Source organism: Bactrocera tryoni, chromosome 2, assembly GCF_016617805.1.
Source record: "Bactrocera tryoni isolate S06 chromosome 2, CSIRO_BtryS06_freeze2, whole genome shotgun sequence".
Classification (NCBI taxonomy): Eukaryota; Metazoa; Arthropoda; class Insecta; order Diptera; family Tephritidae; genus Bactrocera; species Bactrocera tryoni.
In genome coordinates this window covers 38,705,010-38,719,005 of record NC_052500.1, presented here as the reverse complement: position 1 = coordinate 38,719,005, position 13,996 = coordinate 38,705,010, and the positions used below count along the sequence as shown (strand labels likewise).

General features: G+C 35.5%; 1 protein-coding gene across 2 annotated transcripts; it reads right to left on the bottom strand.

Annotated features, from left to right (window-relative positions):
- Positions 1 to 9,469: 9,469 nt before the first annotated feature.
- On the bottom strand, positions 9,470 to 13,794 carry LOC120768067 (UDP-glycosyltransferase UGT5-like). 2 transcript variants are annotated; one of them, XM_040094587.1, is made up of 4 exons: positions 13,659 to 13,794; positions 12,636 to 13,370; positions 12,377 to 12,548; positions 9,470 to 10,759 (listed from the first exon to the last, which is right to left on the bottom strand). In XM_040094587.1, exons 2-4 carry the CDS (start codon positions 13,334 to 13,336, stop codon positions 10,007 to 10,009), a joined length of 1,626 nt encoding a protein of 541 aa, XP_039950521.1. In that variant the 5' UTR covers positions 13,337 to 13,370; positions 13,659 to 13,794; the 3' UTR covers positions 9,470 to 10,006. The 2 variants fall into 2 exon arrangements, with proteins under 2 accessions (XP_039950521.1, XP_039950522.1); XM_040094588.1 differs by having other exon boundaries at positions 12,636 to 13,360.
- Positions 13,795 to 13,996: the final 202 nt, after the last annotated feature.

Genomic DNA, 13,996 nt, shown 5'->3' with positions numbered 1-13,996 from the left:
GGCATATCTTATATATGTACATATGTATGTAGTTAAATCTGAAGATTCAACTTACATTTCAGAGAAATAAAAATATTTAAAAAATACTTGTCTTTTTTTGTGTGTCGACGAGTTTGACAGTGGTGGAGTCGTTTGACGACGCAACTCGTGCGTTCCAACCGGCGTTTATTACTCGCAAAGTCAATGAGATCGGTTATATTATATGCGGCTCTAATATGGATCCAGGCGCTAGGCATCAAACATATGCCAGACAAATAAACACAGTGCACAGGCTGTCGGCACTAAGAGTTATCAGTGCTTTCCGTACCATTTCAAGTGATGCTGCTGAAGTAATAGCCAGTATGATGCCTATTGACATCCAGGGTGACGAATACGAAAGAGTATACAAATTACCAGAGCCATCTATAGGAGCCAAAAGAGAAGAGAGAATGAAAAGCTTAACGATATGGCAGCAGAGGTGGCAAACCTGACTCAAAGGACGGTGGACCTACAGACTGATACCGGACATCCATTCTTGGATCGATAGACGACATGGGGACCTGGATTTCCACCTAACCCAAATACTTAGCGGGCATGGGTGCTTTAGAAGCTACCTGTACAGATTCCAGCACGACATTAGTCCGAATTGTTCGACGTGTTCAGAGTGCTTTGAAGACTCTGAGCATGTATTCTTTTATTGCCCTCGCTTTTTAAGTGCAAGGGAAAAACTTAAAACTACACTCGGAGGTAGTTTTACGGTGGAAAATTTGACGACTGTATGTGTAAGTCCACTGAGAACTGGAAAGCTGTCAGCGAAGCGGCAGCTGCAGTCATGACAAAACTTAGATATATAGAGCAGAATAGGCGTCCGTCAGTCCGTGCTATAGAGGAGATTAAATGTCTTATAACTCCCACGAAGTAATACCTAATCAGGCGGTCCCGTGGGAGAGTCTGGAGTAGGGAGAAGGTTAGGTTTATAAAGTTCCGCACTTCGGCTTTTGATGCTTCCCCCTACTTACAAAAAAAAAATACATTTTTATTTATACATATACACTCAGTGAGTGCTTCATGCAAAATCTACGTTGACACGGACAACCAAATGCTGAAGCTCACGTTTTGTTAAAGAGCCAATGTCGGCGGACCGACGCGACGACAAAGCGTCACACCATTGTGTTGTTGGTAGAAAACCGAGCTGTGCTGAAAAAATAAGCGAACGATCGCTGATTGTCACCGCTTCCCTTGCCGCTCTAACAGCTTTACCGCGAACTTGCGTAAATATGTATGCGAGCACGGAAAAATATTTTAGAAGTGACAAATATTATAAATCGACAAAAGCTTTGTTGCCACTTCTTTCTGTGAAGAAACATCAGAAAGTTGTTCAATTTTTGATTTTTAGCGTTTGCCATCGTCGCGAAAAGCCGCTTGTGGGCAAACGCCTGCTCGGGGAGATGTGAAGGTGGCCGCTTTTATGAATGAAGCGAGTTTGCTTGTGGAAAGTGCGCTTGTGATCATGAATGAAATTGTTCTTCCTGTAGGATTTACTATATTTGGCTGCCACATTGACTTGTGATGCCGCTGATGTTATTTCAGACATTTGTTGTTTTTGTAGAACAATATTTGTAATTTTTGCGGATGACATACCTACATGTGGACGCATATAAGTATGTATGTTGTGTATGCATTATTTGTGTGGGAATATCATACGCACATATTTACATGTATACGCATATAAGAATGCATGATGCTATTTCAAACGATTGTTGTTTTTGTAGAACAATATTTGTAATTTTTGCGGGTGACATACATATCTACATGTGAACACATACAAGTATGTAGGTTTGTGTATGCGTTATTTTTGTACCAATGTCATGTAGTACGCACACATTTATATATGTAGATATGAGCAGCGCGCTCATGTTATTATTGATAAGTGATAATATGATTTGAATTCGCGAAAGCGAACATAAACACATATGGTCATGATACATGTAAATATAAGTTTTGATTTATCACTATTGATATATATGTCATTTCTTAAATAATATTATGATAGTTTGTTATATAAATATGTAAATATGTAAGTATGAATATATCTAATACAAAAAATTATTAAAAAATAAGCTTTATTTTTACATTAACTACGAATATTGCTCTGAAAAAGTAATTTAATTTAAATGTATTCAATTGCACATGTATTCATTAATATGCACAAAAAGAATTCATACGAATACACATGTTTGCATATAAACGTATAATAATATAAGCAAAAGAGCGAACATACGTACGTCTGTTAGAGCAATATGTATATAGTTTTGTGCATAATTCTTATTCCACGCTCAGCTTTGTTCAAGAAAAATGTTAAAATTTCTGCTGCAGAGCTGGCAGTGGTGAAACTCCTCCATCTCGACCGAGTTAGCCAAAAATATTTTTACGTTCTTCGCGCCGTGAACCTTCTCTATTGCGAGTATAAACGTTCTCTGACAGGCTTTTACGTGACGAGTGGCCCCGATTCGACCCCTGTTTCTCTGTTTTTATTTTGATTTCTATAGTTTCGTGATCAGATATTTTGCACTCAGATATAGTTTTGCTTTTAACGTGTTTAAAATTAGCATATAGGAGATTGTTTATATGTTATAATGTTAGAAGCTCTAACCAGGAAGCTAATAACAGATATTAGGTGACACATAAAATATTTTACTTACTTTTTTGCACTGTGGAGCAGAACCGTGTTGGAAAATTAACTTTTGACAGTGTGAAAAGTGGTTTTCCATTGACGACTGTTCTCCAAAATTTTTAAATATTTTTTCGCGTTCGCTGTTCCGTAAATCACCTCTAGTTCTCTAGTCCCGTAAAAAGAAGAACACCCCCAAAATATTACCGATGGACTGCGCTTCACAGCGCCTATTTGCTTTCACCTGAAAACATCACACTTCTCCAATCTTCCGCAGTCCAATTACGGTGCAATTTTCCCCAGTCCAAAGGTTTCTTTTTTGCATTTGCAGTGTTAATAGCGGTATTTTTTTGTTGGCTTATGAGAAGCTATATCATAGTTTCGCAACCGACGTCTAACAGTCCAGACATTCTAACTTAATTCGGTTCCAGTTTTGAACTAACCTTCTGTCTTCTTACTTTGTAGTCATTCTTTTACGACCCGTTCCTTTTGCCCTATCTATCATTCCCAAATTGTTGTACATTGCTAAAATGCTGGACTGGATTAGTTACACTTCAAAATTTTAGAAATTGCGTGACTGGACCTGTGCTACTTAACGTAATTATTTTGGTTTTTTCTTTCACACTCAATTTATGTATGAATTATTTTTTTAATTTTTTTTTTTCCAAGCTCGCCCTTTAAGTCAGTTTTTCACTAATTTATGATTTAAGCCAAAGAACTCTCAACGAAAGTTTAACTACAGATAACAAGTGCTGAACACATAGAGCGCGACAGACTGCAGGCGACATCTGTCAAATATTAAAATACACACGTTCCTATGGACACAGTTATTTAGACAGCTGTACGACTACACAACTGCACGCCGACAGTTGCTCGCTCGCTAACTTCAAAATATTCTTATAGTTGCCAACGACAGTAGAGTTGACGGTAGAGAGAAGTGATGCCACTAATATTTAAAATGAAAAATTATTCAAAGCTCTAAGAAACCTGACGTTATTATACAAGCATAAAATAGCTCTGTTATATCATTTGTAATAACAATTTATAATTTAAAACAAATAAATTTACCAATTTACTTATTTTTTGCATAAAAAATTTCATTTTGAACAAAATATTAAAATTTCATTGAAGTGAAAGTTGTGTACATGCAAAATGGACAGCTTGTTGTCTTGTGTACATGCCGGCCATTGTTACGTCGTTGCCTTCCTACAAATGTTCATGTAGAAGGATTCAAGACGCCATTTACAGTTCACTGTCGCGCTGCCATGTCGTGTCGCGCTCTATGTGTTCAGCACTACAGTACAATATAACTGTATTAAAATGGTGATATATTTCAGTGATGCATTTTCTATGATCGTGTACATCTAAATTCATATTTTTTAATTGATTGCTAATTTTTTGCTTTTTAAGTAACGCATATAGTGTCTATGCTGGGCACTTTCTACTAAATGCGTAGTGATCTATGTCTTCAACATTCAGAGCTTTTTTATGCACAAAATTCAGAACAATTTATACAGCTAAAGTAGTTGACCGTACACTCACTTGTATCATGCTGTCAACTGCATTTATGCACATTCTTTTTTTTTTTATTTGGGCATTCTTTGGCTTTGTGCTCAAACCCTAACCAATTAAAACATCTACATACATACGTTTGCATGAAAACTCTGCAATTACCGCATTCAATTCTTATTACTTTCTTCGTAATTAGTTTTTCATATGTTTCATTGTCTGATTCGATTATAAAATTATATGTTTCTTCTCCTTTATTTCGGTCTTCATACATTTTAATAACCTGCATCTGTTTATTTTCATTGTTATCATTTTGCTTTATTTTTACTAAAAAGTTAAAATTAATTTAAGTCCCTTAGTCTCTTTTATTCTTTAAATTTTTCTACGGCATATTAATATTCTATTTCATTGTTTACTTTATCTTGCACTTGTTCAACTGCTTCACTTTTTATGCATTTCGCATATTTCGCACATTTTATCACAACTCTTGTCTAAGTTCTGTTGCACATTTGTTAGGAGCTCTTGTTTCAAATTATCACACTTTTCACATAAGATTTGCTCAATAATTGCACTTGTTTTCACAATGAATTGATTTTTACTTTTTTTATTATTACATAATCTACAATTTCGTTTATATCCGGCCTTTTTAATTCGTTTCATTCTATTTTTCAATTTGGTATTTTATTTCGACAAATTTCGTATTTATGTAGACGCACTGCATTAATAACAGTACCATCTGATATTTAAATTCTGTTTTATAATTTTCAATTCATGCCTTTTAATGTTACTACATTTCAGACAAAATGTTAAATCGCATCCTCTACTCCATTTTGGAACTTCATCTATCTGCAACAATTTTGCTGTACATTCACTGCATTCAAATTGCGACATATTAAAATTGATGAATATTATATTTATTTGAGTCACTATCTCACAAGTAATTTCAATTAATATTATATTGCTTTAATAAACAAGTTAAGTCATTTACTTATTTTTGTATTCAACATTTGCCTTTATTAAAATATAACAGTCTCGGACGAGAGACTCCCCTTTTGATGACGCCCATGACAAACGTATTATGGAATGGAGCGCACCTATGAGAGCTGCCCCCACCATGATGTCAAAATTGTTCTTGGCGACTTTAACGCCAGGTAGGTATCTTTGGAACAACGGTCGGTAAATTCACGTCCACGAAGAAATATCCCCAAATGGGTTGAGGCTGATCGACTTCGCCGGGGCCCGAAATATGGTTATCTGTAGTACTAGATTCCAGCATAAGAAAATTCATCAAGCTACCTGGCTGTCTCCGAATTGAATAGCCATCAACCAGATCGATCACGTTGTGATAGACGAAAGACAAAAGTCTTCAGTGTTTTAGACGTGGGTAAGCGAGGAGGTTCTAATATCCACTCGGATCACTATCTTGTTGCAGCTAAGATACGCACTCGCCTCTGTCAAATACAAGGAAGGTTCGATGTCAAAAAGCTGTAGTTACAACAGATTGATTAACGATTCTCTATTCGACTTCTACTTCTGTTCTCTGAGAGCACTCATCGTCAGCAACACGGTATAAGGAAACTGTGGCACAGCATTTCAAACTCCCTACGTACAGCTGCCAACGAAACCATTGGTTATCGGAAAAGGCAAAAGAACGTGGAGTGAAGTGGAGATAAAATAGTCTGCTTACATCGCAACGTTACAATCGACCACAACACGTGCGGGATGGGATAGATACCGAGAGTTGAAGAGGGAAGCGGGACGCATTTGCAGAAAAAAAAGAGAGAGCCCGAAATGTGTGAGTTAAAAGAGCTTAACAAGCTTGCCGACAGGGCTAATGCTCGAAAATTGTACGAAAAGATGCGGCGGCTAACAGAAAGTTTCAAGACCAGATCATACTTTTGCAGAAATCCCAAAGGTGTCCTAGTGACTGAAGACAACAGCATACTGAAACTGTGGAGGGAAAACTTCTCCAGCTTGCTGAATGGCAGTGAAAGCATAACCCAGAAGATGGTGAATCCGATACTACAATCGATGACGATGGAGTAGACGTTCCATTGCTCGACCATGAGGAAGTTATAAAGAACAACAAAGCGGGTTGGGCCCGCTGGATGGATTTCTGATCGAGCTTAATATGGCTACTTAAATATGGCGGTGAAGAACTGTTAAAGGGCATGTATCATTCTTTTTAGAATATCCCGACGATTAGAATTTAAATATGCTCTGCCCTATCTATGTTACAAAAAGGGAGATCCCACAATCTGCACACACTACAGTGGGACTATCGACCGTATGGTGTGAAAGATTAAAGCCCACCGTCAACAAACCGATTGGGCCTATCAGTGTGGCTTCAGGCCTGGAAAAACAACAACTGACAACTGAAAGAGGAACCCTGAAAAGAGGATCGATACACACACCTCTTCGTCGGTTTCAAAGCAGCTTTTAACAGTATGAAAAGGGGCTGCCTTTATGCCGCTATGTCTGAATTTGGTATGCCCGCAAAACGAATACGGATGTGTAAACTGACATTGCGCAATACCAGATGCTCCGTCAGGATCGGGAAAATCTCTCCGAGCCGTTTAATATCAAACAACTTTTCCACAATTACTGTATTGAATAGAAAAATTGTGGGTCAAGATTTGAGAGTCTTTCGAGAACTTTTTCTGCAGTGACTTCAATCTTATGATGCGTGCGCAGCAACGCCAGGCCGATCAATCTATTTTGAAACATACTCGTCCTCAGCCACGTATGTATTTATGCGGCGAAATGCCGAAAAAGAGCGTTCATGAATAATGGAGGCAGTTCTTCAACGTGTCCAATGTAGAAGTGGGTAACTTGTTGTTTTTTGACTTTTGCTTCTGCCTCCAATGACACTACCAGCACTGAAACAGCAAATTCAGTTGAAATCCATCGAATACTTTTCTATAAAACCGCGTCTTTAAGTCTTCGACAATTGTATACTACAGAGGAATGTACACTCGCGCAGAAATTCTTTCTGCAGAATCACGCTAGGTGAATGAATTGGAGATAGAACATCACAAAACCCAATTATAAATTAAAATTTGCGCACGGCTTCTATCGTTTCTTTTCCCGCTGTTCCTTTATTTTTCTAATTAATTTTTCTTTTCTCACAGATGGAGCTGAATGCAGCATCTATTTCAAGTTCTCTATCAAGCCGCGTCGCGATTGGATTTTTTAATAATTTAATTTGCTTACGTTGCTACAATTTGTAACTTCAGTGGTATTATAGTATTATTTATTTTATTAAAAAAATTTTAAATGGTGTCACAGAATCTGGTTGGATTTTCGTCTTTTGGAACATATGCCAATCATGTGAAAGCAATTAAAAAAAATTGCAATGAGTTCGGCAATTTTAACTTTCCATTTATTAGAGGAAGAAAGAAACGAAAAATTAAAAGGAAAATATTAAGAGACCACAGTAACCCACTTAATGCCCCAGGAGAATTGTAAGTGGAACTTAACTTGTATTTACTTGTGTGCTACTTTACGCGCTTACTTTACAGACAGCATTTGGTGTTGAATATATAGAACCATTTGTAGCCCTGGACGACTCCAATTGGCAGCAACAATGCGTTTTTTAGCTGAGGGAGCTTACCAACAGGGAGTAGGACGTGATTCTTGTCAGTTTGCAAGAAGCACTGAGTTGCAAATTTCAACGAAAGTGATATGCCTCTTAGAGAAGTACATTTGCGGTCAGGGTGTAAAACGGGCCATTGATGTGCGGTATCCCGGTTCAAGTCATGATTCCTTCGTATGGGGTATGAGTCACGCTAAGCAATATTTCCGTACACAATATGAGAGTGGGCAGCGCTCATTGAGGTTGCTGGGCGATTGCGGCTACGGAATTTAACCATTTTTATTAATATATTATTACAGTTTAACTCCAAGGAGTAGCACATACGTCTGAACGGAATATCGGAGATTTAAAGAACCGATTCTGCTGTTTAATGTGCACATTACATTATCGCCCTGAAAAAGTTGTTAAAATTGTAAACGTCTGTTGTGCCTTACACAACATCTGCACACGTTACAACTTTGAATACAATCAAGAGGTAGTAGTTCTTGAAAATGAGACTGATGAAGACAATTTGTTTCTGATAGTGGTTCAATGTAGAGCGAAGGCTTGAGAATAAGAGACGAAATAGCAAATACTTTGTAATTCAATGGATTTATTTCTTATGTTTTAATATAACAGTCTTCATAACTAAACTAAAATAAGTCTTAAATTATAAGTTCAGCTACCTAAAGTATATTTCACAACCAGTATCTTAAATTAAATAATATACTTATTAATTAATCTTTTTTTTTGTTATATTGTCTTTTGGGTTCAAACTTGAGAGTTTTGAGATTTAGTTGCTCTTTTTCTAATCTATTTTTTTTTTTTTCTACAATAGCTTTAAGTAATTGAGTACCTATACCAATAACTCCAATAGTTTTATTAGCATTCCCTATTGAGCGGTATATACGGCATAAGCTGCTAGAATTTTTAGTCTGCAGTTCTATTGTCTGAACAAATTTTTATACCCAGGGTATATTAAGTTTGTCACGAAGTTTGTAGCACCCAGAAGGAAGCATCGAAGACGCTATAAAGTATATATTTAAATAATCAGTATGTTGAGCTGAGTCGATCTAGCCATGTCCGTCTGTCTGTCTGTCTTACCCCTGCGGGTAGGGGGGACCCCCTTTGTGTTCGAGAGGGAAACCGAATGTACCCGTGGTAAGGCATGCCTGACGTAAGAGGCGACTAAAATCCACGTGCACTGTGTATGACATTTACAGGTCTTGGTTTGAATGTCATCATGGTCTAAGTCAGAACAAGTGCTATAATACTCAGCTTGAAATGATATCATAGACTTTATATTAATTCCTAATAGAAAGGCGTTTGTTGTTCAAGCGACAAATGTCACCAGTCATTGAGTGGAACTGTAAATGCTCAAACTGGAAGTAGCAAATGTTACAAGGTCACACCAAAGACTTTAACCTGGTACCACGGGAAGCAGTTAGCCCTTGGTGGTAACTCCAATCTGATCATTGGGTTTGGCCCTTTGCGGAGATTCGTGGTGGCTGTGGTTTAAACCTAAATGCAGGCAAGGCATTTGTCCAATGTGGAGTCGCGTCGCCGGGCGCCGGACCCACAGTACGGCAGAGGTTTTAGGTCGGCCTCGAACCCCACCAAGGCGGCTGGGGCGTCCCACCCGAACCAATTGGAACCAAGGTAGTGCAGAATGCATTCCTACAGTTTCCTTCTTATGTAATTGCTTTTTATTTTTAACTTTAATTTATAAATTTGAATACTTTCATAACAGTTCAATTTATTGGATATTTTTTCAATTCTTGGAAACAATATAAAGTTAATAGTTTAATTTTAAACATTTCTTCTATTATAATTCTAATAAAAACAAAACTTTGTATATATTTTACTTGATACTTTGTGGAGAAATGATGAAATGAGCGAAATCAGACTAACACCACGCCTAATCCTTATTTTACACGAATTTTATATGTTCTTATTTGTTAGGTGTAATAGTATAACCATTGTGCTAAATAAACTGACAATTAAATATTAAATATACATTTATAGAGAGTGTTTGGAACAGACTACAAATTCAATGATAATAACACGCATTAAAGCATATACAAAAATTAATTTTATTCAACTGGAATTTTGTATGTATTTCTATTTTGCTATATTGAGAAAAAATGTAATATTTTGGAACTTTTATTAATGAAAAAAATTATAAAATATTTCAATCTAGGATTTTTTCATATCCAATTCCATGGTTAATTAAAGCTCCTAATCTGAAGCTACCGAAAATATACAATATAAGCTTATTCCTTTTTGGATTTCTTTGAATGTCCTTCCTTTTGCTTTCCTTTAACTGAACGTACTAATTTACATAAAAGCTTACAAGTAAATTTTAGCAACTTCCACAGCAAATAAAATGTTATCAATATAGCTAATAAAACGTCCAAACTATTCGACTGCACAAAATTCAAATGAATCAGTGGACTTTGCATGTGTGCAGCTCCATGATGACGTATAACATATTCTACCCAAAAATTAACAGTTTCTTTAGCAGTCAATGGACGATTTCGATATAATTCTGAAAATCGATGCACATTATTTCGATATATTGGGTTATGAAGCACTTCAAATATGGCGTCTCTGAACTCATTTTCCTTCAAATTTAAAATGTCCACTTGTACGCCATAACCGGAAGACACTATTTTAGCAGCATTCGCGGGTTGTTCAGCAAATATTGGCATTGCAACCATAGGCACACTGTGATAAGTCGCTTCCACCATTCCACCCTTTCCGGCATGTGTGATGAAAAGCTTAAGGTTAGGATGGGCGAGTATATCATCTTGTGGTAACCATTTTTGGTAGAGTATATTTGAGGCATTGCCAGGGGTATTATCCAAATTTTCCCACTTCCAAACCACATTTTGTTCCAACGAGGAAAGTACTTTGTAAATTATACTAACAGTCTCTGGTTGTATGCTGGTACTTTTCATGTTTGAACCCAAACTAAAGAGTATTGCTCCATTCTTTTTGGAGGCATTCAAAAAGTGATCAATAATCTGAAAAAGAATGAGCGGTTAATAAAAAGGGAAATTTCTTATCAGCTGCATTTGGTTTAAATAAAATTAAAAAATAAACTGTGACAAAATAGTTAAATATATATGAAGTAAATAAAGTTTCAGAAAATCGAGTGCAATCGAACAAAGATATTTAGATAATTCGAGAATTATGAGTGTATCAAATATTTTCAGTTATTTACAAAACTTAAGGAAACCCGGGCGATTTGCGAGGATTAGAGAGTGGTTGACCAATTTCAATTATATTCAAAGCTTAACAATATTATTTTTAATAAATATATAAAATATCACACTTATTGATTTGAGTAATATCAACGGTTTAAAGTCAATTGGAAAGTCGGAAAATAATGTTTCGAGTTCAAAATTAGCTAAATAGTCGGCTAATGCTACATATAAATTAAATATGAACAAAATTATTGTTTCAATCGTTGAAATGTGTAGTAGGGAAAAGTGTGGAGGGGTGCTGCTAGTAGCTCAGTAAGGTGATACTAACAATTTTATCACTATAGACTTTTTGGTCAGTGAGAAGTCACTTGTAAAGCTGTCATAAAAATTATCGTGATGTCAACTGCTGGATTCCATTAAAAATTAAAGAAGTGGTAAAATCATCATATTTGGGTTGGAAGTTGTTATTGTGAAATTTATATAGACTTGTTAAGGGATTTTCCGGTAAACATAAGTTCATGACAAAATTATGCAACAAAAAATAAGACATTTAATCTGTTTATTTTTATCAACCACCAAAATGTAAAGTTATTTGTGGATGTCGACAATAAATTTAATATTTTCATTATTACATATCCGCGGATTTTTAGAAATATAAACTTTTTTAAAAACAAGTGAAATAAATTTGCAAAATTCTATTCTCAATGTATTATAATTTGATCATTATAAATCGAATCCTGGGAATTTAAATATATTTCTACATATATTAAAAGTATAGAAAATTTTCTAGTTCTGAATATAAATCTGAAGAATTAAATGCAAGCTGATGTCTTCTATATTTGCCTTTAATTTTCTTCATTTCTTTTGTGAACAACAAGTAACAATACGAATTCAAAACAGTAAGTAGTTATGGTTATAAAATACGTCTATTTTATTTAAAGAGTAATTAAGATTCAATAAAAGTCGAGTCGAGTACTGATTCGTGTACAAATAAGAGATCCACAAGTTTAAAAGAAATTAAGTTATAAAAATTCAATACTTCCATGAGATAACATGTGCATACAATTTAATCAAAATAAAACTAAACTAATGCACGGATATCTACTTTCAAAAGAACCACCACCATTTTGCATGAACTGTAATGATACCCTAACCATGCAACAACTAATAAACTGCTACAATGACACATCGCAAAATGTTGATTTGCATACCGCTATAGTAACACTAGACTACGAAAATATAAACAAACATCTACCTCCCATGCTATTAAAATTAATTTAGAGTTGAAATGTACATATGTATATGTAAGTAAATTAATACGTATCTATACAAAATGGGACGAAGGCCTAAGCAGCCAGTTCTTTGTTTTTTCTAGTATGTCTGTAAATTTATTTACAGGCCATATTAAAATAAATAAATAAATTATTTTCCCACCTTAGGTAAAGGCGTTGCCTTCTCCTTTATTTGTATGCCACCTATTTCTACCATACCAGGTACCATCGGCCGTATGGGCCCCTCACTGAAATGGCTGTTACAAAATATTAAGGATACGTTCTCCTTCATTTCTGAATATGTACGTAGTGCCGCATCGCCAGCTGCTAACTCTCTATTATATAATTGCAATTAATTATGTTATTATAAATTAAAAAATTTACATTGCATATTTTTTATATAAATAATTCATTGGACTCACTTGTAATATGCCTCAAATGAAATATCCATGATATTGGTAGCTAAACGCAACAAACCACTCGATACAAAATTTAGCAGACGTGTTCCAAAACTCATAATTTCATCGTTTTTATGAGCAGTAAATACAGAGGGTACATACGATACTTCATGTGGTACTCCAACAAAATCATTTACCATCTCCATTGGCTGGCCCGTCCAACTGAGTATCATCGGGCAATTCAATTTGGCCGGAACGATGAATTGGAAATTATTCATAAAATATCCCATTATAACCAAATCGTATTTGTTGTTATAGATTTGTTGAAATTTTTCATTCTTAACAACATCCAATTGCAATGTGACCATAACATTGTCAGCTCTCAAGAATTTCATCATCATAATGATGGGGTTTTGCTTTTTTACTCCCAAATCGGATAATTCCTCATTCATTTCCTTTTGACGCGCTTCCGACGGCTCAATAATGATGTTGTGTATTTTGGGATGATTGACTTTCGGTTTTAAACTTGAGACAACGGTTATGTTGTGACCGCGTTCAGCCAGTGTTTTCATAATTGACATATGTACGATTAAATGTGAGGGACTGGGACTGAGGAATACACCGAGAATATTAGAACTAGAAACTGGTTGCACTCCGATCGATATGGCTATTATCGCCGCTATCGTGATAGCGATCATGCCGTGATCGTCCGACCAACACTTCATTTTCTTTTGATTTCGTTAAATGAACTGAAACAAACTGAGCGATTAAACAACATTTTATTCTATGTCATCGCCGATATGATATAGAGGCACTAGACTTCAACACAATTTTATGATTGCAATGATAGCAGAAATTGTTATTGTTATTGGTTTGTAGGAGTAGGCGGTATATACAAATATAAATACATAAGTATGTTGTATTTGCGGTGACGCATCCATTATCAATTAAGTTCATAAAGTGCAATTACACAATAATGAATGAAATTGCTAATTCATTATATACTATAACCATGATTACTGTTTAGATAACGTATATCGGTAGTACCTAAGTATATATACAAATATCTAAGGCTGCGACGCACTAAATCGTACAAAACCATATTTGTGAATAACTTTTTTGTCAAATCATTTAATAATTTTTATAGTAGCTTTATGATGAAAAATTTAGTGCAATGTAAACATAGTAGACTGGGTCAGAAAAGTATCTGACACCATTATACAAACCTACAAGTAACAAATCCTATCATTTTCACCCATACATACGCAGGCGAAAGCTTTTAGAATGACAGAAATTACATTAAGAATGCAATAGAATGAGGGAAGACTCAGGGCAAAAGCCCAGGCAGTTCGTTAGGGTTTCCTAAATATTCTACTACTAAAACG

Bases quoted from the DNA above. Each gene is read 5' to 3' on its own strand.
- LOC120768067 (XM_040094587.1), bottom strand. From the start codon at position 13,336: ATGAAGTGTTGGTCGGACGATCACGGCATGATCGCTATCACGATAGCG. The intron at 12,549-12,635 runs GTGAGTCCAATG...ATTATATAATAG, and splicing joins TCATTTGAGGCATATTACAA to AGAGTTAGCAGCTGGCGATG. The intron at 10,760-12,376 runs GTGGGAAAATAA...ATTCTTTTTCAG, and splicing joins AGGCAACGCCTTTACCTAAG to ATTATTGATCACTTTTTGAA.